Source organism: Mastigoproctus giganteus, chromosome 4 (assembly GCF_048544385.1).
Source record: "Mastigoproctus giganteus isolate SK-2022 chromosome 4, ASM4854438v1, whole genome shotgun sequence".
NCBI lineage: Eukaryota > Metazoa > Arthropoda > Arachnida > Uropygi > Thelyphonidae > Mastigoproctus > Mastigoproctus giganteus.
In genome coordinates, this window is record NC_143578.1 from 170,484,546 (window position 1) to 170,505,042 (window position 20,497).

At 36.0% G+C, this 20,497-nt stretch overlaps 1 protein-coding gene across 1 annotated transcript in view; it reads right to left on the reverse strand.

Annotated features, from left to right (window-relative positions):
• LOC150087198 (uncharacterized) overlaps positions 1-19,826 on the reverse strand; it is a 137,900-nt gene extending 118,074 nt beyond the window's left edge. The window contains exons 1-3 of the mRNA XM_090372407.1: positions 19,706-19,826; positions 15,017-15,286; positions 3,838-4,104 (exon numbers count right to left, since the gene is read on the reverse strand). Of these exons, the coding sequence (XP_090228533.1) occupies positions 3,838-4,104; positions 15,017-15,286; positions 19,706-19,826 (658 nt within the window). The remainder of the gene's footprint in view (positions 1-3,837; positions 4,105-15,016; positions 15,287-19,705) is intronic.
• Positions 19,827-20,497: the final 671 nt, after the last annotated feature.

Sequence of the window (20,497 nt, forward strand, 5' to 3'; positions counted from 1 at the left end):
AATAAATATTGAAAACAGTATGGGGTCCAGAATTGAGCTCAGGACTCCACTAATAACATTAGTCCAAGAAGAGCAGTGTCCATATATGACCACCCTATGCATGCTGCCATTCAACCATCCCTTTATCAATAGCAGTAACTTAACCCTAATTCCACATTGCTATAATTTCTACAGCAGTGTGAAATTAATGTGGAACAGTATCAAAATTATTCTACACGTCCAGTTCCTTTATTTGTATGTCACAGTAGCTAATCAGATTGATCAAACATAATCTAACCCTAACAAATCCATGCAGTGATTTCTATATAACTGCATTCCTGCCTGGCAAGATGATCTTACAATACTTCTTTAAACACTAATTCCACTGTTTTTTCCTGGAATAGAGGTAAAGCGTACAGGTCTGTAATTAGTCACTTCACTCCTGTGAATTGAGAAGATATTTGCACATCTCCAATTAATAGGACCTCCCTTGAATCCAAGAATGCTCTCATAATTATGGATTAAAGTTAACTTATATCTTCTGCTTTTCTTTTAACATAACTGGATAGATCCTATCAGCCCCAGATGTCTTATACAAGATTTTAAGTTGGAATATGGAATAATGAATTTCAATCCTTAAGAACAATATTACTCATATTATCCGAGCAAACATTGGGTTGAAAAGATTTAAAACAGTAATCTAACCAAGGAAAAGAGGAATGGAAATCATGCAGATCATCCCATTTTGCATTCCTGTAATGCCAAACATGATGCCAAGTGTTAGCTCAAGAGTTTTTACCTTCCCTGTGATCCCATCCAATCCAGTCAAATACTTAGTTGTCGATATTGTAACAGAGGAATATCGAGCGTGAATCATGAAGTTATTGGGAACTCAGTACCAGATGGAAAGATGGAGAAAATATTCTCAAAGTAACTAGCAAAAGTTTGATCTCAGGGAACATAAAACCCTCTCACCCTAACTGCGTTGCACGATTTTTCTCCCCATATCTGATAAGAAGCAAGTCAAAGCCTCCCTATGTTCCTACCAGCATACGCGGGCCAAAGAACACAACAGTGTCAGAAAAAAAATGGCGTCCATAGAAAGCTGTTAAACAGAGAGGATGTTATTTAGAATTGTATTAATTAATGTGCAAGAAAAGAATGCAGGAACCTGACTTCTCACACCAACCACAATACTTAAAAGTTTTATGGCTGAGGAAATGAACCAGATGGCATGGGAGGTTTTGGAAGAATGAAAGACAGCCTGGGAAAGTAGGTGGGCGGTTTTTATTAATATCCCCGACACCATAGTGCCAAATAAGACACTCAGAGATGAGGGGACCCTTTTGGGGCTGTGAGTCACCCCTGGACCATCAAGGAACATGTGACTTCCACTGGCCAATGAGAGAGAGTTTTTCCTTGGAAGGAAAAGCAAGTTGAGAATATAAACAGGACCCAAAAGACACCAAAGGGGTGGTCTTTGTCACCGGAGGCTCTGTCAGTTCATCACTGTGTGGTTGATTCCTGCAGTTGTCGATGCTACTGCTGCTGTCAGAGTGACCATTGTTCGTCTTGCCCAAGCTTCTACAGACGCTGCCAGCACCATCCGTCCTGGTGCAGGTAGAAGTGGGAAAACCATAGAGGACTATGCCCTAGTTTCCACTGGAGAGAAGGATGACTCTTAACAGGCCCCAGGAGAAAGCAGTTTAACTTGGTACGCAAACCGTTTCTTATGTGCAAATGAAAATGTTTGAAACACCAAAACTACGTTGAACTAAACGCTTCCTCCCTAAGTACTAAAATCTGTGTCAATTCAATAATGTGTGGAATAACTATGATTGTTGAAAATACCTGATAGTTTTTTCCTAGTAAACTAAATATCAACAAGGAGTAAAAATAATCAAGTATGGACAGATACTAGTCCTTTAAGTATAATGAGAATATTTGATAAAAGGTGACATAGTGTGATCACAAAAAATGTTTACTTTATAAAGATATGTAGAATATGAAGGTGTTTTTGTACATCATAGTTTATCCTGCTTATAGTTATTTAGAAGGTGACAAAGTCAAGGGATGTATATGTCTAGAAAGTAGAAACACAGAATACTATGAAGATACTCAACTATATGATTTTATAACCATAATTAAATTCTCGTGGTCATTATAAGTTTGAACTTTGAAGCAATGCATGTTTTAATAATTGTATTAATTCAGGATGTAAGTGTATTGTGTATATGATTTTCTTTACTTAATAAATGTTGTTATGTGTTACCTCATGTCTCGCTCTCTGTCAATATCCTAAAACATGCCAGAAGAAACAAGTAGAGATGAAAGGGTTATGTGGGATGAAATGACACCAAGTGGTTATTTCATTACAAAACACAATGTGATCCAAAAGCTGCAGGGAGCAAGTGTTGATAAAACCCTTGGTTGCCAAGGGCTTGGATTTTTGTCCTGACAGACAGGAGCAGATTAAGATCGGTTGAGGCCTCGGGCACAGAAGAAAATATTGGGCCCCTTAAAAAAAAGAGAGAGACAGGGAAAATAAAAATACATGTTAACCATTTTTTTAAATAAATAAAAAATATTATGTACTATTAATGTTTTATTTCCAATAAAATTTGAATATAATATACGTATAATATAATTAATAATAGCATAATAATAATCACAAAGTTTTGAACTAATATGTTCAACTAATTTGTTGGGGTTTTGCATGGGCCCTTCAGAAGTTGAGGCCCAGGGCGTGCGACCGGTGCACCCGCCGTTAAATCTGCCTCTGCTGGCAGATTGAACACCTTGAGCAGACAGACATCACAGGTGCAATCCCAAAGAAGGGGGTGACACAAGAATACCCACGAGAGCAAGGCTTCACTACAGGAGAGACACCACTAAAATGTGATCTAAAGTTCCTTGAGGACGTTTAAAAAAAAAAAAAAAAAAAAAAAAAAAAGATGCTGCTGCAAAAGCCTCAGCATTTTGACCAAACCATATATCTAGAAAATTGAAGCCAACTGGAGTTGTGCATATTAAAATTATCTCACAGTTAGAAAAGTTCGACTGGAGATAATCGAATTTTGGGGAAAAGTATTGAAAGAGTTCCATGTGATGGTAATTGGAAAAATAATAAACGTAACTGATGAATTTTACAGAATGGGCAAAGATTTTAAGCCAGAGGGAATTGAAAAGAGGAGATTACAAATTAGGAAGTCTCTGACAAGTACCACTTTTGAACCAAAATGATATCACTAAGTGAACAGTTATGGCAAATGAGATGAGCAGTGCTTTAGGTATCTCATAATTTAGACTGTTCACAAAATTGGAGCTTGGAAAATTTTAGGTGGAAATGGACATCACTGAGATTGTAAATAAGACCACACATATTAGTGAAATGAATGAGGAAGTACTCAGAAGGTTTTACAAATAAGTTTGTTCTATTAGTTTGACTATTCATGTTACATTCAATACAAAAAGTAAAAGTGAAAGGGGAGGGGAGAAACATGATGTATGAATTAAATTTTTTGATATGGTGCATACACAGCAAGAATATACCTAGCTCCTTAATACATTTGAATACATAATGTGGCCTCAACAGTCCCCCCCCCAACATATACACACGCTACTCGGACTCTCTCCAGTCATTATTTCAGAGTAGAGACAGTAAGATTATATACCAGCTGATGTGAAGGCCTACCCAGTCCAGCAGACTATTTAGCAGCCAGCCTACAAAGAGTTTTAGAACTGTACCCTCAAATGCAAGAAATATTGGATCCATTTTTTTTTTTTTTTTTTTTTTTTTTTTTTTTAACTCAGAAGCAATCTGAAGAGTTATTAAACAAATAATAAAAAAATTCTTACGTTGCAGGCAAGAATTTTCAAAGTAGTCTGCTCCCTGAGATTCAGCAATATTTGAATACACTCCTGGAAATCGTCGGTCAAACTCGCTCAGCCGACACTCCAAGCTTATGTAATTGAACTCAGCAGAACGACATACAAACCGAACTTCATTAAGACAAGAGGTCAAACATGCTTCCTTGTTTGATGTGAATATAATAGCATTCTCCAGACCTCTCAGACTTCTGTTGGGAACTCTTTCAAAGGCCCACAGTCGACTGCACACGTTTTCTAAATATTAAGAGAGAACCATTAGTATAAAACAGAAAATACTGACATAGCTACAATTCTATGATACAAAAAGTTGTGATATAACTACTGCTGCCCATATAAATCTGTAATTTGTTAAATTTAGCAATTTAATATAAGCACTATGGTATCCCCATCCCTTTTATGACCCTTCAGGATTAAAACAATGGACAGCACTAATCTACACTAAGGCCATTTGTTGATCTGATGCAAAATATATAAATAAATATGCAAAAAAAAAAAAAAAAAAACACTTATAACAAGAAAATCTTTATACAATTCATATTACAAAAATGTAAAATAAATAAATTTCTACATTCATAATGTACTTTTTATTAAATATTTTTACTAAACAAAATTGAGGACTATAATTGAGGATAAAATTGAGGACAAAATTGAGGATACAAAAGCTTTGAAATGACCAAATTTAGTGATTAGGAATTGCAGATTTGGCTACTCTGAGGACCAAGAATAGCCAAATCTGCAATAGTCACATATGTTGGAAATGCATCACATGCCATTTGAGGCAGACCCGGAAGCAACCACAATCAATAATCCCCCTCCTCCAAGTGACCCACAGTGGTGCTACCAAATGTTTTTCCTACTAAAACCATTTTATGTTTATAAAATAAATTTAATATAGATTAATGAATAAATGTTCCTCCTCACAGAATCATCATGAAAAGCTGACTAACACCCCTACTGATCTGCACTAAATTAACTAAATGACTAAATAATAATATGAGCTGGTAAATAAGGTTCCCGTCATGCTGAAACCTAGGTCATAATTTCTGGTAATAAATTTTAAATTTAAATTGAATGTCAATACTTTCCAAACCTTTTTTAATGCTAACAGTGCAAAACAATGCACATTCCAAAAATAATCTGATACCCATACCAGAATTTTTTTTAATTACTCACAACACACTGCTCCAGTTTGGTTACTAATCTTTAAGCTGATAGTAAATACAATAGCAACTTCCTTTCTTTTGGACTAAAAACACACAAAAGAATAAAAGAGAGAGGAAAGATGTGTAATATTACATATAAACTTAATCAAGGCTATTTGAAATCAACCTGGTCAGTTATTAGCTTACAAAGAGAAAAAACAAGTCCAGAGCTTGCTAACTTCCAAGCATGAAGCATGTGAAGAAATAAATTCTGTACATCATTTCTTTATTTTCTGTGTGTCGTTGATAAAATATTGACATAGACATTAAAAAAAAAAAATTTCTATATATCATTGACAAAACCTGATGAACTGGCCTAGTATCCAGTCTGCACAGCTCAGCTCAGAGAACATCATATCTGACTACACAATTACCCTTGGATAATTTTCATTCTCCACTATCTTCAATGTGGTACCATACAGTCGGTATGGTATTCTGTGATTACATATGCATTTGTCAACATTAAACTTCAATTGCCATTTCTGCCAAATCATTGGCATCTGCCAAATTTTTCTAGATCCTGTTGCAGTAGCATACCCTCATTATTACTGTCATTAACCACCATGCCAACCTTCATACAATCTGCAAACTTAGACATTAACCCTGATATGCCTTAATCAATATCATTAATAAATAATGAATACAGCAATGTCCAGCAGTGAACACTGGGGGATTCCACTAATAACGTTAGACCACAAAGAGCAGTGCCCACTGATAACTACTGTATCTTTCCCCGCTCAATCAAATCTTTATTAATAACATTAACTTTTACCTAATGCCACACTATTCCAATTTGTGGCATTAGGGAAAAGTTAATGTTATTTATCAACCAACCACCATCTCTAGTGTGAACAGCTTAGGCACCGACTAAGAACAGCAGTATCAAAAGCTTTTCTGAAATCTTAGTAAATGACGTCAAAATTATTTTTTTGTATCCAGTTCCTTTGTTACTGGATACTGCATCACAGTATCCAAACAGATTGGTTGAACAAGATTGTCTCTTAATAAATCCATGCTGCAATTGCTATATAACTACAAGGTCGGGTCAATAAGTAACACACTATCATACAATAACATAGAATCTTTAAACTTCGTGAAAATATCACTCAATGTAAGAACCATCGCATTCACTGCATTTTCTCCAGCATTCTTTCCAGGCAGTGAATGTATTTAAAAAATCAGGAGGGCTGACATTTACACCAATGTTTAATGTCAGAAATTAGTTCCAAATCACTCTCAAATGCCTTACCACAGAGATATGCTTTCAGTCTCTACCAAACAAAAAAAAATTTGATAGGATGAGGTCAGGGCTATAGGGCAGGTGAAACATTATGCTACACCCAAGCTGGGTGATCTCTGACAGTGTCATTTAAACTATGTGCAGCCTTGCATTATCTTGATGAAGCTGGTGTCATGCCAATTTGGTTCAGGTCTTTTGGTTTTCAGATCTTGATTAAGCTTTTCCAGGAATGAGCAGTATCTTTCTTTGTTGACCACTTCCCAAGAAATCAATAAAAATTATGCTATTTTGATCCCAGAAGAAGGTGGCCATAAGTTTTGTTGATGAGTTGGAAAGTTTTGGCCTTTTTGTTTATAGGTGATGTTGGGTGTGCCCATTTCATTGATTGTCATTTGGTTTATAGGTCATAATGGAAGAGCCATGTTTCATTACATGTGACATTACCTTTAAAGCACTCAGGGCTGCCAGCACTAAACCTCTCCAGAAGATATTCACAGATCTCTTTACTTGCAACCATCCACCATCTCTAGTGTGAATAGCTTAGGCACTCACTAAGAACAAATATTTCTGTAACCAATCTCTTGATGATGATCAAAACACTTCCCTTTGATATTTTTACAGTGTTCACTTGTCTGGTGGTTATGCACCTGTCATTTCAAATGAGCTGGTCAATGAGTTATTCATTTTCACAGTTTGTGCATCACAGTTTGGCACTTGGTTTGTCCTTGATGTTGAAATCATCTTCCTGAACCATTGTAGCCACCACTGGACATTACTTCGATCAACTGTCTGGTTCCCATAGACTGCCAGGAGTTTTCGATGTATAGATGTGGCTGAATGGTCATCCAACTTCAACAGGAACTCCAAAACACACAACTTCTGGAAACAGCTGTCATTTTGTCCATCCATATCTGCAGATCTAAAAATACCAGAAAAATTATATTAGGTGTATTAATGGGTAATTGATAGCACAACAAGTGTGCATCATGAATTCCTCCCTCTTCCTTATGCACACATGTGTGTTAGTAATTGCATATTACTTATTGACCCACTCTTGTATATTCCTATCTAGATGATCCTCCATTACTTCTTTAACCAGTGATTCCATTATTTCTCCTGGAAGAGAAGTAAAATTTGCAGATCTGTACTTACTCACTTCACCCTTTGTGAATTGGGGATACATTCACACATCTACAGTCCACATGCTCTCACAATTATAGCCAAAGATTTGCTTACCTCTTTTACTGACTCTCTTAATATAACTGAATACATTTCATCCATTGCAGGTGCCTTATTTATGTTTAGCTTCAACAATCACTCTTCCACTTCCTCTCAGTTATCACAAAATCATTTAGCTCCCCTGTAAATTGATATAATACTGACATTCCCATCCCTAAAAAAAAAAAAAATTTCTCATTCATGAATGTAGAGGCAAAATATCTATTCAGTTTATCCACAACCTGAGCAGGACTGCTGACAGTTACGTCATTCATAGCTAGCAGACCAACTGATTTATCTCTTCCTTCTAGTGTTTACATTAATAAAGAATGTCTTTGAATTCTTTGCCAGAGGATATACCTCTGCTTGAATAACCCCCTTTGTGACTTGATTGCACCCTAGTTTATGCCAACTGTAAGTTTCTCTATGTACTGATAATTTATTAAATATTAGTGTAGATACACCATAGATAGCTCTTAAACAAAAACTACATTCATACTGTAAAGGCATCATTTAAGTTGTATCTCATATTGTGATCATCCTTCACAAGTTACCATGTATTGCACTACCTCAAATAAGTAACACTTCTCTAATAGAGAAGACTACTGTTACTTATTCTCGGTTGGCACCACCGCCACCCAGATGGCACTGATTCAAGGCTAGTTGGCTTTTCATTGGTGGGTGGGCAGGATTATATCATTATGCCTTGTTGCATTTATATTTATTATAGTACTGATAATTTAAGTATTCAATGTATTTATCTTTTCTGCCACAAGTCCCATTAGATCACTTGATAACCATTAAGGTCTAAGATTTGAATAGTATCTCTTACTGTCAAAAGCCAAGTAGCTTTCAGGATTACTTCCCTGTAAGCTTCCCATTTAGAATTTTCTGTTGGTAACATCATCAGCTAATCCCACTGAATGGAACTTAAAAACTCTCTGAGACCACTGTAACCACTTTTATGAAAGCTAAAATTCTTCCCTTTGCCCTTGACAGTGATTACTTCTTTTAAGTAAATCCCACATCCTATTAGTTATTTTATCTGCAGATTCTGAATGCATGAAGAGCAGTGCTGATAATCAGATCAAGTACTGCCATCCCTTGTTGTTCATCCAATAAACAGTTATTCAATAAATCCACAAAAGTCTTTCTACCATGTGAATGACACCAACCCACAAGTTCCAGTCAATATTTGGAAAGTTAAAATCCCTATTATAAGACATTCCGGCCCACTCTATTTCGCTGTACAATTGTTCATTGTACTCATCACAGTCATTTGGTATATAACACACTCCTAATCTCTTTTTTGTTTTCCCAGTGCTTATGTCATACCAAACTGACTCAACATTGCACTGGCTACCCATGTCAACTGGATGCACTGCCTTAGATTTTATGTGCTTCTTAACTAAGAGCATAAAACCTCCCCCCCCCATCATGCCCTGTCTGTCCTTTCTGTATACATTACACTCCCCATATTCAAATTCTGCATCCCTTATATCTGAGTGACACCATGTCTCTGATATCCCCACAATTTCCATTTGTTGACTCGACCAGCACTTCATATTCATCAAATTTATTTACTGTGCTCCTAGCACTGGTGTACATGCACCTGTTCTTATTCTCATTTATCCTAACACAGTCCATGTATTTTCTTGTTCTACAATGACCCATATAAGGCCTTGAAATCCCCAATAGTACCTTGCTTTCCGTGCTGCTGCATATTCCAGTAGAAACAGCACAAGAATCACTTTCACTTCTGCCTACAGATATTTTTAATCTATTAGTCCCCAATCTAATAGTCTTCCAACCCACCAAATGTTGCCTGGATAGTAGTTTCTCCTGTTAACAAGTACAGACCACAATGAGAAAAATTATACCCAACGAGCCTTGCACAATCTCTCCAGAGCCAAAATGATTGACAAGATTCTCATCGTGTACTCCCTCCTATTGTATCTGATCAGAATTGCAGACATTTTCAAATTTAAATCTAAGTGGCAACTTTTTCTCAACATTTTCTTGTACTTTTTATGTAAGTCCTCATTTTGTGCCCTTAAAAGATATTTAGAATTTGTTTGAGCATTATGAATACAGCATAATAAATTCATTAAAATGAAATTAGGCTTTGAGGAATCTGGTTCCACACACTCCATAAAAATGCATTTCGACCTTTTGAGTAATGGAACACATTGAAATAGGTAAGGAATTGGTAGAACACCATATTTGATGTACTATATATTTAAAATTGGTGGACCACTAAATCTATATAAAATTAATTTCATTAGTTTCACTTTCAGTACAAAAAAAAAAAACTTTTTGTTTTCATGACTACAAACAAAATGATTCAAATTAATTACATCACAAGAATATGTTAAAAATGAAATCTGACACCAAACAAAAGATTTTACTATGGATGGCAGTATAGTCTTATGTGTTGTTTGTGGGGAGAAAAAAAAAACATTCCATGCAGAAAAAAATTCCAGGTTGTCTTTTTCCATTAGGCACAGTGCCTAGGGCCTGTGAAGTTTTTACAGCCTATGAAAAAACAGACCAAAAAATTAAATTCAAATAGAATTCAATCATTTTATTCCAACAATAAAAATTTACAAACTAAATTTTAAATTGAGTTTGTAAATTTCATATTACAAATAAGTCAGTGCTGGAATAATCATTATGAAAGAAATTCATTGCCAAATTTACAGAAATACATTTGAATCACTTTAAAAACAAAGAAATTGATTTAAAGTAGGGGCATTTTATTATCTTTGATATAATGGGAGACCTTGGAATGAAGAGTACCTTCATTCCAAGAAAGAACAAGGAAAAATTGCCAGATCAGACACTTTTAACCAAGTCATGTACATACAGAAAAGAGAAAAAGATCTATAACTCAGCTTGGTAAGTAGCAATATCTCTTTCCAAACCAGTTTTCATGATTTTCTTGAAAAAAAATATTGAATAAATAAAAACATTCCAGATAAATCTACCTTGAGGAAAAAGAATTATCTTAGTAATATTTATAACGATATTTGTCAAAATCATCAAGATGTTGCAGAAAAGTGTATCTGGATGTCTCCTAAAGAAATGGCAGAAACTTGTGCCATATATTCTGCATCTGCTTGCTTGTAAGGTTCTTGAAAATATGAATTACTCCACAATTGCAAGATTTGTGAATGATTCTTTGTAGTTATTATGGTCAGACACTGAGAAACAATCCAAAGAGAACAAAAAAAAAAAAGTCTGCATTTTTGTTAGTGATGCTGCTTCATGTAAGATAAAAGCAGCTTCTGCATTACAACTTTTCTATCCAAACCTAATTCACATTATTTGTTTAACCCATTTATTACATAGCTTGCAGAGCAAATATTTACAGAGATGTGCAACCTGGCCTCCTTCCACTAAAGCCTATTTTGACAAGGTTTATGTTGTTACATAAAGCAGTTTTATGTAACCACATATATGCCAAATATTGAATCTATAAAAAGAATAGCCAATGCTTTGGATACTGCAGCTACTGGCATTGTTAGACAAATCTTTCCAATTCTTTGGTTAGAAAATATTTGCTTTCATCGAGACTCATTTTGCTTGGTTACCTAATCTTATAATCAAATTGAAACTTGGGTTATTTCTTTGAGCAGTGCAACTGACAAAAGTTGAGAAAGTTCAGTTAGAAATTTCAACCATCCCTGAAGATATAGGACAGAAAATGAGAAAAAAATAAATATGATTAATTTTTTAACAATAACTCCAGATTCCACATTTTAAAGAAAATTGATGATTTTTTAATAGAAATCAGCAGGAACTTCCATTTCAAGTAAAAGCTTTCAGGCCTTACATTTTCAAATGTAGCCCAGTCAAATCTGTCAATGTGGAAAATTCATTCTCCGCTTTGAAAATGATTTTGGACAATAAATACCACAGAATTACAATGGATCATTCTGAAAAACATACTGATGTTTACTATAACAAAGGTTATTTCACATGCAAGTTGTAAAGTGATCCTTATTCTAAAACTTTTCATATAACAGTTCAGTCACTTTTAAATCCTGAACAAACAAATAGTAATGCTCTTAACTGAGATAAACTGGTAATAAAGTTTAACAGTATTATTGTATATAACAGCATTTTGGTGGTTATTTTTATGTTTTATTGCATATTTTTCCTATTTTTTGTGCATGTTATCTAATGTTTAATTATTATTAAAAATGATTTTCAAAACCCATGGATTAGAATACAGAAACTCCCTGACTTACATAAGAGTTGCATTCCATGGAACACTACGTAAGTAGTGTAATGGTCAAATTCTGTAAGTTGGAATTTCCCCATACTTATGCAGCACTCACACTGTACTCGCTGAATTGATTGAATCAAAAAAGAAAATGTTCAACGAACATGTAAATAGAATTATTTTTTGTATTTATTCAATTTTTTATCTCATGCGCAGGAAAAATTACAAAAGCATGCAATTTAAAAAAATTTCAAAATTATAAAATTACAAAAAAAAGAGAGGAGACAGGCATAACGTCAGTAAGTTTTACCTCTCGAGCATCATTGCCAGAATTGACATCTTCAGCTGATAAGTACACCGCTGTGGAGGTTGAGGGCTGTGGAGATTTAGAAGGGGTCAGCCACTAAACCTTACGAAAGAACATATTATTGGATGACTGCACGGTGGCTTTTTTGTTTTCATTGTAGATATTTTTGTAGCAAGCAAACATATCATTTACCTCTCTGTTAACTTTTAAGAATCATTCACTGTCAGGATCCATCTTCTCAAACCTCGCCATTGCCAATGCAATTTCATGAAATGCCATTGCCATCTCTCTGGTGATGAAGCATCTCGGCTCCTCATTTGGTTCATCTTGAGCTTCGTCAGCATTCTTTCTTTCACTATCACTGCCTGCAAGTCAATAAGTTCTTCGTTAGATAGAACTTCTCTTCTTCCTCTATTAACTCCTCCATGTCTTTGGCATCAACCTCCAACTGAAGTAGCTCTGCAACAATTACAATCTTATCTGTAACCTCTTCATATGATTCGTCTTTTTAAAATCCTTCAAAGCCTTTTTAAGTGCCATGGGCATATTTTCTTCCATGCGCCATTTAAACAACTTTTAGTAATTTCCGCCCAGGCCTTATTAATGTTTAAGATGGCATGGTATATATTGTAAGGTTTCCAAAGGCTCTTAACATAAAATTTTTATCATCGTCTACTGCAGACAATGCCTGAGAAAATGTTGTGCGTAAATAGTATGCTTTTAAATTCATATTGTATTTTTCTCTTTGGCAATGTATGTTTGATCCGACATTTTTTTTCCAATACAGAGCAGTCTCGTCAATGTTAAAAATTTGCTCCCTTTGATATCCACCTTCATCAAACACCCTGATCCATAAGTCGGACGAGTGAAGTCATGTTTGGTGGTAGATATATGACTCTCACGTTCGAATTGAAATCATCTAGATGCATAGGATGTCCAGGAGCATTTTCTAATAGAAGCAAAAATCTTCAAAGGAACATCGTTGTCTTTTACAATATTTTTCAACCTTTGGAATTCAAGCAGAAGTTAAACCAATCCTCAAAGAGAGATATTGTTATCCATGCTCTCTGGTTCAATCGGAAATGCATGGGTAGGGTGGCTTTATTGATGACCTTAAATGCAAGAGGGTTTCCAGAATGGTACCCAAGCAGTGGTTTTAATCTGTAATCTCCCGCTGCATTAGCCCCAAGCAAGAGCATGGCCCTATCTTTTGAAGCCTTGAAACCTGGCATTGTATTTTTCTCTTTGGCAATGTATGTTCGATCCAACATTTTTTTCCAATACAGAGCAGTCTCATCAACATTAAAAATTTGCTCCATTGGATTGACCTTTATCAATAATTTTTTCCAACACATCACAAAATTTCTCTGCAGCTGCAGAATTGGCATTGGCGACTTCACCGCATACTTTAACGTTGTGGAAACCTATTAAACCACCCGTTGCTTGCCATGAACTTGGGTTGGGGTTCACCTTACTTATCCTTAATGTCTTTATAAATACTTGTTATTTTTGCTTGAATGGTCATTAGACTCAGGGGCACTCACTTCTGAATCTAATTTTCCATCCATATTATTAATAGCTGTTCCATTTTTGATATAGCACCTGAACGCTGTTTTGTGATCACTGTTGACCTTAAGTGCGTTGATCCTTTGACATGTTCTTTTATGCGAGCACTCTCCTTTAAAATAGTATTCACTGTTGAAGCAGCGAGACCTAATTCCCTTGTCCTGCTTCATGCTTCTTAATCATTTTAATCTTCATTTGTAAATCAATTTTGTTTCGTTTCCTGGCACTACCACTACTTGCACTTTTCGTTGGTCGCTTCCCTTCATCATTGTAGCAATGAAGAGAAGTTTCTGAAAATTTATTTTTTATATGATTGAAAATTTCAGTGAAGGGGAACACATTTCACCATAATAACATAAAAACCCCATACAATTGCAGTTATTGGTATTGTCGCAAATGCAATAAGATCGAGTTTACTACCCGTTTATAATTAGATGCACTAAGAGAAAAGCCCAATAAACTGGAGAGTGCAAATTGTTTTATTGTTTTATGGTTGTGACTTCCAGAAATGTGCTTTAGAAAAATATCACAAAGGTGTTCAAATTGATTCTTATAATGGGAACATATGATAAAGATGAAAGGGTAGTGTAATTTCCATTATAAATATGATCTTTTAAAGAGATAAGTAGCTTAGTAATATAGCAAAATTTAACTTCCAAGGACTTGGAATGAATTACGAAAAAAAAAAACACAAAATTTTTTATTGGGTTCACATAACAATATACCTCCATTTATTCCTACGGGATGCAAAATACGTTTCCACTATTTTTTTTAATTTGCACCAGCCAGCAAAAACTTATGTAAAGTCGAATTTCCATAAGTCGAGCATTACGTAAGTCGGGAAGTTCCTGTACTTATTTGATTACAGGTTGTGCAATATGCCCTTTTAAACAATGTGTTTTAAGTTTTCCAACCAATAATCATGCAAAAACAGCATTGCTGTTTTTGCATGATCAGTTAATACACAGAATTTCAGTTTTCACCTTGCATAACAATTTCCAGAGGCGCCTCCGTAGCCAGGTAGGAAGGAGCAACAGTGCGTAGCACACGCTTCTTGATTAGACCGGGGTTCGAGCCCGTCACCACCAAATACGGAGGATGCGGAAAGGTCAGGGAATGACCACCGCATATTCTTGGAGCAATATGGCCTTAGTTGTTAATGCTCCTAAAAAAAACCAAACAACAACAATTTCCAGAATACATTAATCATACAGTTTGGGGGATATCATACACTTATTACACAAAAGTATATACCGTAAAACAGAGTCAATAATTTTAAGTGGTGGTTTTGGCAGTTCATGCTGCATACCTCATTAACATTTTCAAGTATTCCCAATCAATAACCACTACATAAAAGAATATTACAGATTAACTTAAAGAATTACCTGAACGCAAGTGCAGCCTAATGAAAAAATAAGTATTGGCACTTTTCTGGGGAATAATGGCTGGATTTCGGGCTTGAGTTTCATTTTGCAACTTGCATAGTGTTTCCTGACCAGATGCAATTCCACTAGTCTGAAAGCTAAAAGCAGCAGCCACACATTCTGTCTCATCCCGACACCAGCTGAGACACTCGAAAACAGACACATTGCGAACTGAGAAATAAACGACTCCAGAGTATTCAACATTAGTCAACTTCTCAAAAGTAATTCGCCCTGCAATAAGATGGGTAGAGTGAGATTGGCCATATTCCATGGGGGGGGGGGTAGACTTAGAGCTAAAATAAACAAGGTGTGGACAACTTAATAATACTTTTGTGTTCATTTAGAAGGTTCTGCATAACAAGTAAAACACTTTACACTTTATCTTGGTATTTTGGTCTCAAAGTTCCTGTGATAGTATTTTATTAATAAGTCTGCATAAAATCCATACAAACATAAAAAGCTTTGTTATTCAGCATGCATAGAGGCTGGCACATTCCAGTTATCTAAAATTTCTCATTATCTGATTATTCCATCAAACTAGGAAAAAATCAATAATAACAGTAAAACTAAGATTTTGGTTATGTACTGATGTAAACAGTACTAATGTAAACTAATGATATTAAGAGTAGGAGACCGGCAGAATTACTTAGCAAGTACAGGTCACTGTTGAAAAAAGCCGTGAATTAGGGTTGAATTTGAAAGTGTCTGCAATTCTGCCCAGACACGATAGGAGGGAGTATATGATGAGAGCCTTGTCGATCAATTCGGCCCTGGAGGGATTGCGCAAGGCTCAAGGGGTAGAATTTTTTTCAGCCTGGACTGTACTTGTTAACAGGAGAGATTGCTTCTACAGGGATGGGATACACTTAAATAGAAAGGGTGCAAGAATTTTTGCTGATGCTGTCGAGGCAGAGTTAGGTGGGTCGGAAAACTGCTAGTTGGGGGGGATACAAAGACTAATAGATTAACAGTAGCCACTGGCAGAGGTGGAAGTGATTCTTGCACTGCTTCTATTGAAATGAGCAGAAGCCTGAAAAACAAGATGCAGGATATTTCAGAGACTGCTGGGAGTCATTGCGGTACAAGTAAACACATGGGGTGTGTTAGGGTAGCCAAGAATAGAAACAGGTGCATGTATACCTGCGTGTACACCAATGCTAGGAGTTTGGTAAATAAATTTGATGAATTTGAGGTATTGCTCAAAACATCAAAGGCAGATATTGTTGGGATATCAGAGACGTGGTGTCACACAGATATAAGGAATGCGGAACTGGAATTTGGGGAATACAGTGTGTATAGAAAGGATAGACAGGACAGGAGGGGAGGAGGGGTTATGCTATTAGTTAAGAAACACATAAAGTCCAAGGAAGTGAAGCCAGTCGACACTGATGGACAGGGCAGTGTCGAGTCAGTTTGGTGTGACATAAGCATAGGGAAATCAAAATTGAGAGTAGGAGTGTGCTATAGGCCTAATGACTCTGATGAGTATAATAAGATATTGTACAGGGAAATAGAGTGGGCCAGTAAATCAGAGAGTCTTATAATGGGGGATTTTAATTTCCCAGATATCGACTGGAATTTGTGGGTTGGTCACTCACACACTAGCAAGGCTTTTGTGGATTTATTGGATGATTGTTTTCTACATCAGCATGTTCGTTAGGCAACAAGAGGGAGCAATACTCTTGATCTGATTATCAGTAGTGATTCTTCATGCATTAAGAATCTGCAGATAAATGAACCACTAGGTGGCAGTGATCACAGTGTGTTGAAGTGGAATTTACTCAAGGAGGTAACTACCATCAGAGGTAAAGGGAAGGGTTTTTGTTTTCGTAAAGGTGACTATGATGGTCTGAGACAGTATTTAAATTCTATACAGTGGGACCAACTGATGATGTTACCAACAGCAAACTCAAAATGGGAAGCATTCAAGGAACTAATCTTGGAGGCTACCAGGCTTTACATACCAACTAAGAAATATTGTTCAAGGTTTAGGCCTAAATGGTTGTCAGATGAACTAATGAGACATGTGGCAGAGAAGAAAAATGCATGGGATACATACAAATTAATGGGTGACATAGAAGCCTATGATAGATATAAGTTGGTCTGTAACCAAGTCACAAAGGAGATAAGGCAGGCAAAGGCAGACTACAAAAAATCCTTGGCAAAGGATGCAAAGAAAAACAGAAAAGAATTCTTTACCTATTTAAACTCAAGAAGGAAAGGGATGAATCAGATTGGTCCACTGGATATTGATGGTTCAACAGTTGAGGATCCTGCTCAGGTGGCTAACAATCTAAACGAGTATTTTGCATCTACATTCACGCATGAGGAGTTATTCAGGAAGGAGAATGATGTAGGTAAAGTAAACATTGGCAGTGAGCTGTATGATTTTGTAATAACTGAGAGGAAAGTGGAGGAGAGATTGTTGAGGATAAACATAAAAAAGGCACCTGGGGTGGATGGGATCTATCCAGTTATATTAAAGGAGGCAGCAAAGGAAGTAAGCAAACCCCTAGCCATAATTATGAGAGCTTCTTTGGACTCAGGGGAGGTACCCATAGACTGGAGATGTGCAAATGTAACCCCAATTCACAAAGGAGGATCAAAGGCTGACACAAGTAATTATAGACCTGTTAGTTTAACTTCTGTTCCAGGTAAATTAATGGAGGCACTGGTTAAAGAAGCACTGCAGGATCATCTAGACAAGAATTCAGTTATAGCTCAGACGCAGCATAAGGGCAGGTCTTGCCTGACCAATTTGAAGGGCAGGTCTTGCCTGACCAATTTGATTGGATACTATGATGTAGTCACAAAAGAACTGGATGCAGGGAATAACTTTGATATTATATATTTGGATCTTAGAAAGGCTTTTGATACTGTTGCACATGGAAGACTGCTGCACAAATTGGAGCAGTGTGGCATTGGAGGCAAATTGCTGCTATGGATAAGGGGATGGTTGAGTGGCAGAAGAGAGAGAGTGGTAATCAATGGACACTGCTCAACGTGGACTAATGTTATTAGTGAAGTTCCTCAGGGTTCAGTGTTGGGTCCGTTGTTGTTTTCAGTGTTTATGAATGATATTGATGATGGGATATCAAGTTTAATGTCCAAGTTTGCAGATGATACAAAGGTTGGCAGGGTTGAACAAAGGTTGAACAGATGGGCTGAGAGGTGGCAAATGAAGTTTCCCATATGTAGTACTTTACATTTGCCAATGTTAAATGTCAATGATACGTTGCTCTGGGGTCAGTAACCCCAGAGCAACGTATCAACTCTGCGGTACTACACTGACAGTGGTGGAGAATGAAAAGGACCTGGGGGTAATTGTGCAGGCAGATATGAAGTTCTCTGAGCAGTGCAGACGAGCTGCAAGAGTAGCTCATGGTGTCTTGTCAATGATATACAGGAATTTTTCTAGCAGGGATAAGGAGGTGATTATTCCCTTGTATAAGGCAATGGTTAGGCCACATCTTGAGTACTGTATACAGGTCTGGAGGCCTCATTTCAAGAAGGATGTAGAGCTGCTGGAACAGAGAAGGGCAACAAGATTAGTGAATGGAACAAGGGGTTGCTCTTACAAAGAAAGGCTTAAGTTTTGCAAATTACAGAGTCTGGAGACTAGGCACCGGCGAGGTGATCTGATAGAGGTGTATAAGGCTTTGAATGGTTTGAGCATACTCAACACCAATGGGATTCTTCATCTTGCTCAGAATAATCAGCTCGGAGGGCATAAATTCAAATTGAGGAAGGACGGATGTCGGATAGATGTGCGGAAATTTGCCTTTGGCCAGCGGGTGGTTGGTTGGTGGACTTCCATCACTTGTTGTTGAAGTTGATAGCCTAAACAAATTTAAGGCTCAACTGGACAGGTATTTCAAGCGAACGGAGGGGTGAAATGGGAGTGGTGTTTTTTTTTTTTTTTTTTTTTTTGGCTGATGCTGAATAAGCTTGCTTTCTTGCATCATATGCCTCTACTAATGCTAATGCTAAACCATATTGTAACTAACAAAAAAGTATGTATGGGTCAATTGAAGTAAGTGAAAGTTAATCTTATTTTTTTTTTTTAAAAACTGATTGTTCTAAAGTACTCTAATATTATCAATATTCAAAATAAATACAGTCGGACCTCCATAAAATGAAATTCATCATTCGCTTTAAAAAAATTCGTTAAACAGAAATTTCTTTATGAAGAAATATGACCTTTTTGACAATGAAAAATACTGTAATTCAAGATTCAGAAATATAGTAAAAGATGGGAAATAAATTAGAAATAAATAGGAATGAATAACTAACATTTTAAAACAATTAATTTATTAATACAGTACATACATATTAAGAAATGACTATTTACATGTTGCGCACAATATATTAATGCACTTTTAAGGTTTATTTTGTAAAATATTTGGTTATTTTTTGTTGTACACTGGATTTTACTGTGCATTGTTCATAAAAAATGCTTGCATTTATTTAAACACTCAAATATATTCTCTGGCACATTTTTCTTCACAGAAGGTCTTGACGCAAAGTTTCAAATGATGCCAATGTTTCATGTTTGGAAGATTTAATATTGCCCTCATTGCCCACATTTTCATTGACCACTCTCCAAAATGTTGGAGTCACTCAGAAATTCAACTACTATGACATCATTACCAACTTCTAAAAATTCGTCAAGAACAGGTTCTCCACTGATCAAACCTCTCGCTTGGCGTTCTGCCCAAGATTGATTAATATCCTGTAGTAGTCCATCCCTCTGATCACTGTCAATTGCCATTTTAGCAAAACCTAATTTTGTGAGACAATTCTTAATCGTTGTTTCTGCCACATCTTGACTCCACACTTTTGCTAACTCTGATATGCACATCTGCAAATCTATAACAGAATCTGTAGGTTGGTTGGTTTCTATTCTCAGTAAATTTTTTGTCAGTATGCACCTTCGGTAGTGCATTTTCAAATTCTTCATAATGCCTTGGTCCATTGGCTGCAGTTTATATGAGGTATTCAGAGGTAAGAAAACAAGCTTCACACTTGTTTCGAAATTACTGACAAAAATCAACATGATTTTTCTGTTTTCTTTGGTCATCTTTCTATCAAAATTTAATGTTCACTGTTCAAAAATTTCACTTGTCATCCACAATATTTTGTTGTAAATGTAGTCCAACTCTAACGACTTTACTTCTTTGAAACATCAGGTTGTTTACTTTTGCCTATTGCCAAAAGCTTCAGTTTTTCATTACTAGCCATATTTGCACCAATCGAGACTGTAATTCTCTGCTTACTATTTTTACCACCTAACATTTATCACGTTTAAAAATCAGTGTCTTGTTTGGCAAACATTTAAAAAATAGATCTGTTTCAGAAACAATGAATATGTCTTTGGGCTAGTAATCCTCTATAATTTTTTTTCAAAACTGTTTCTTTCCAATGAGTGCAGTCTTCTTTGAT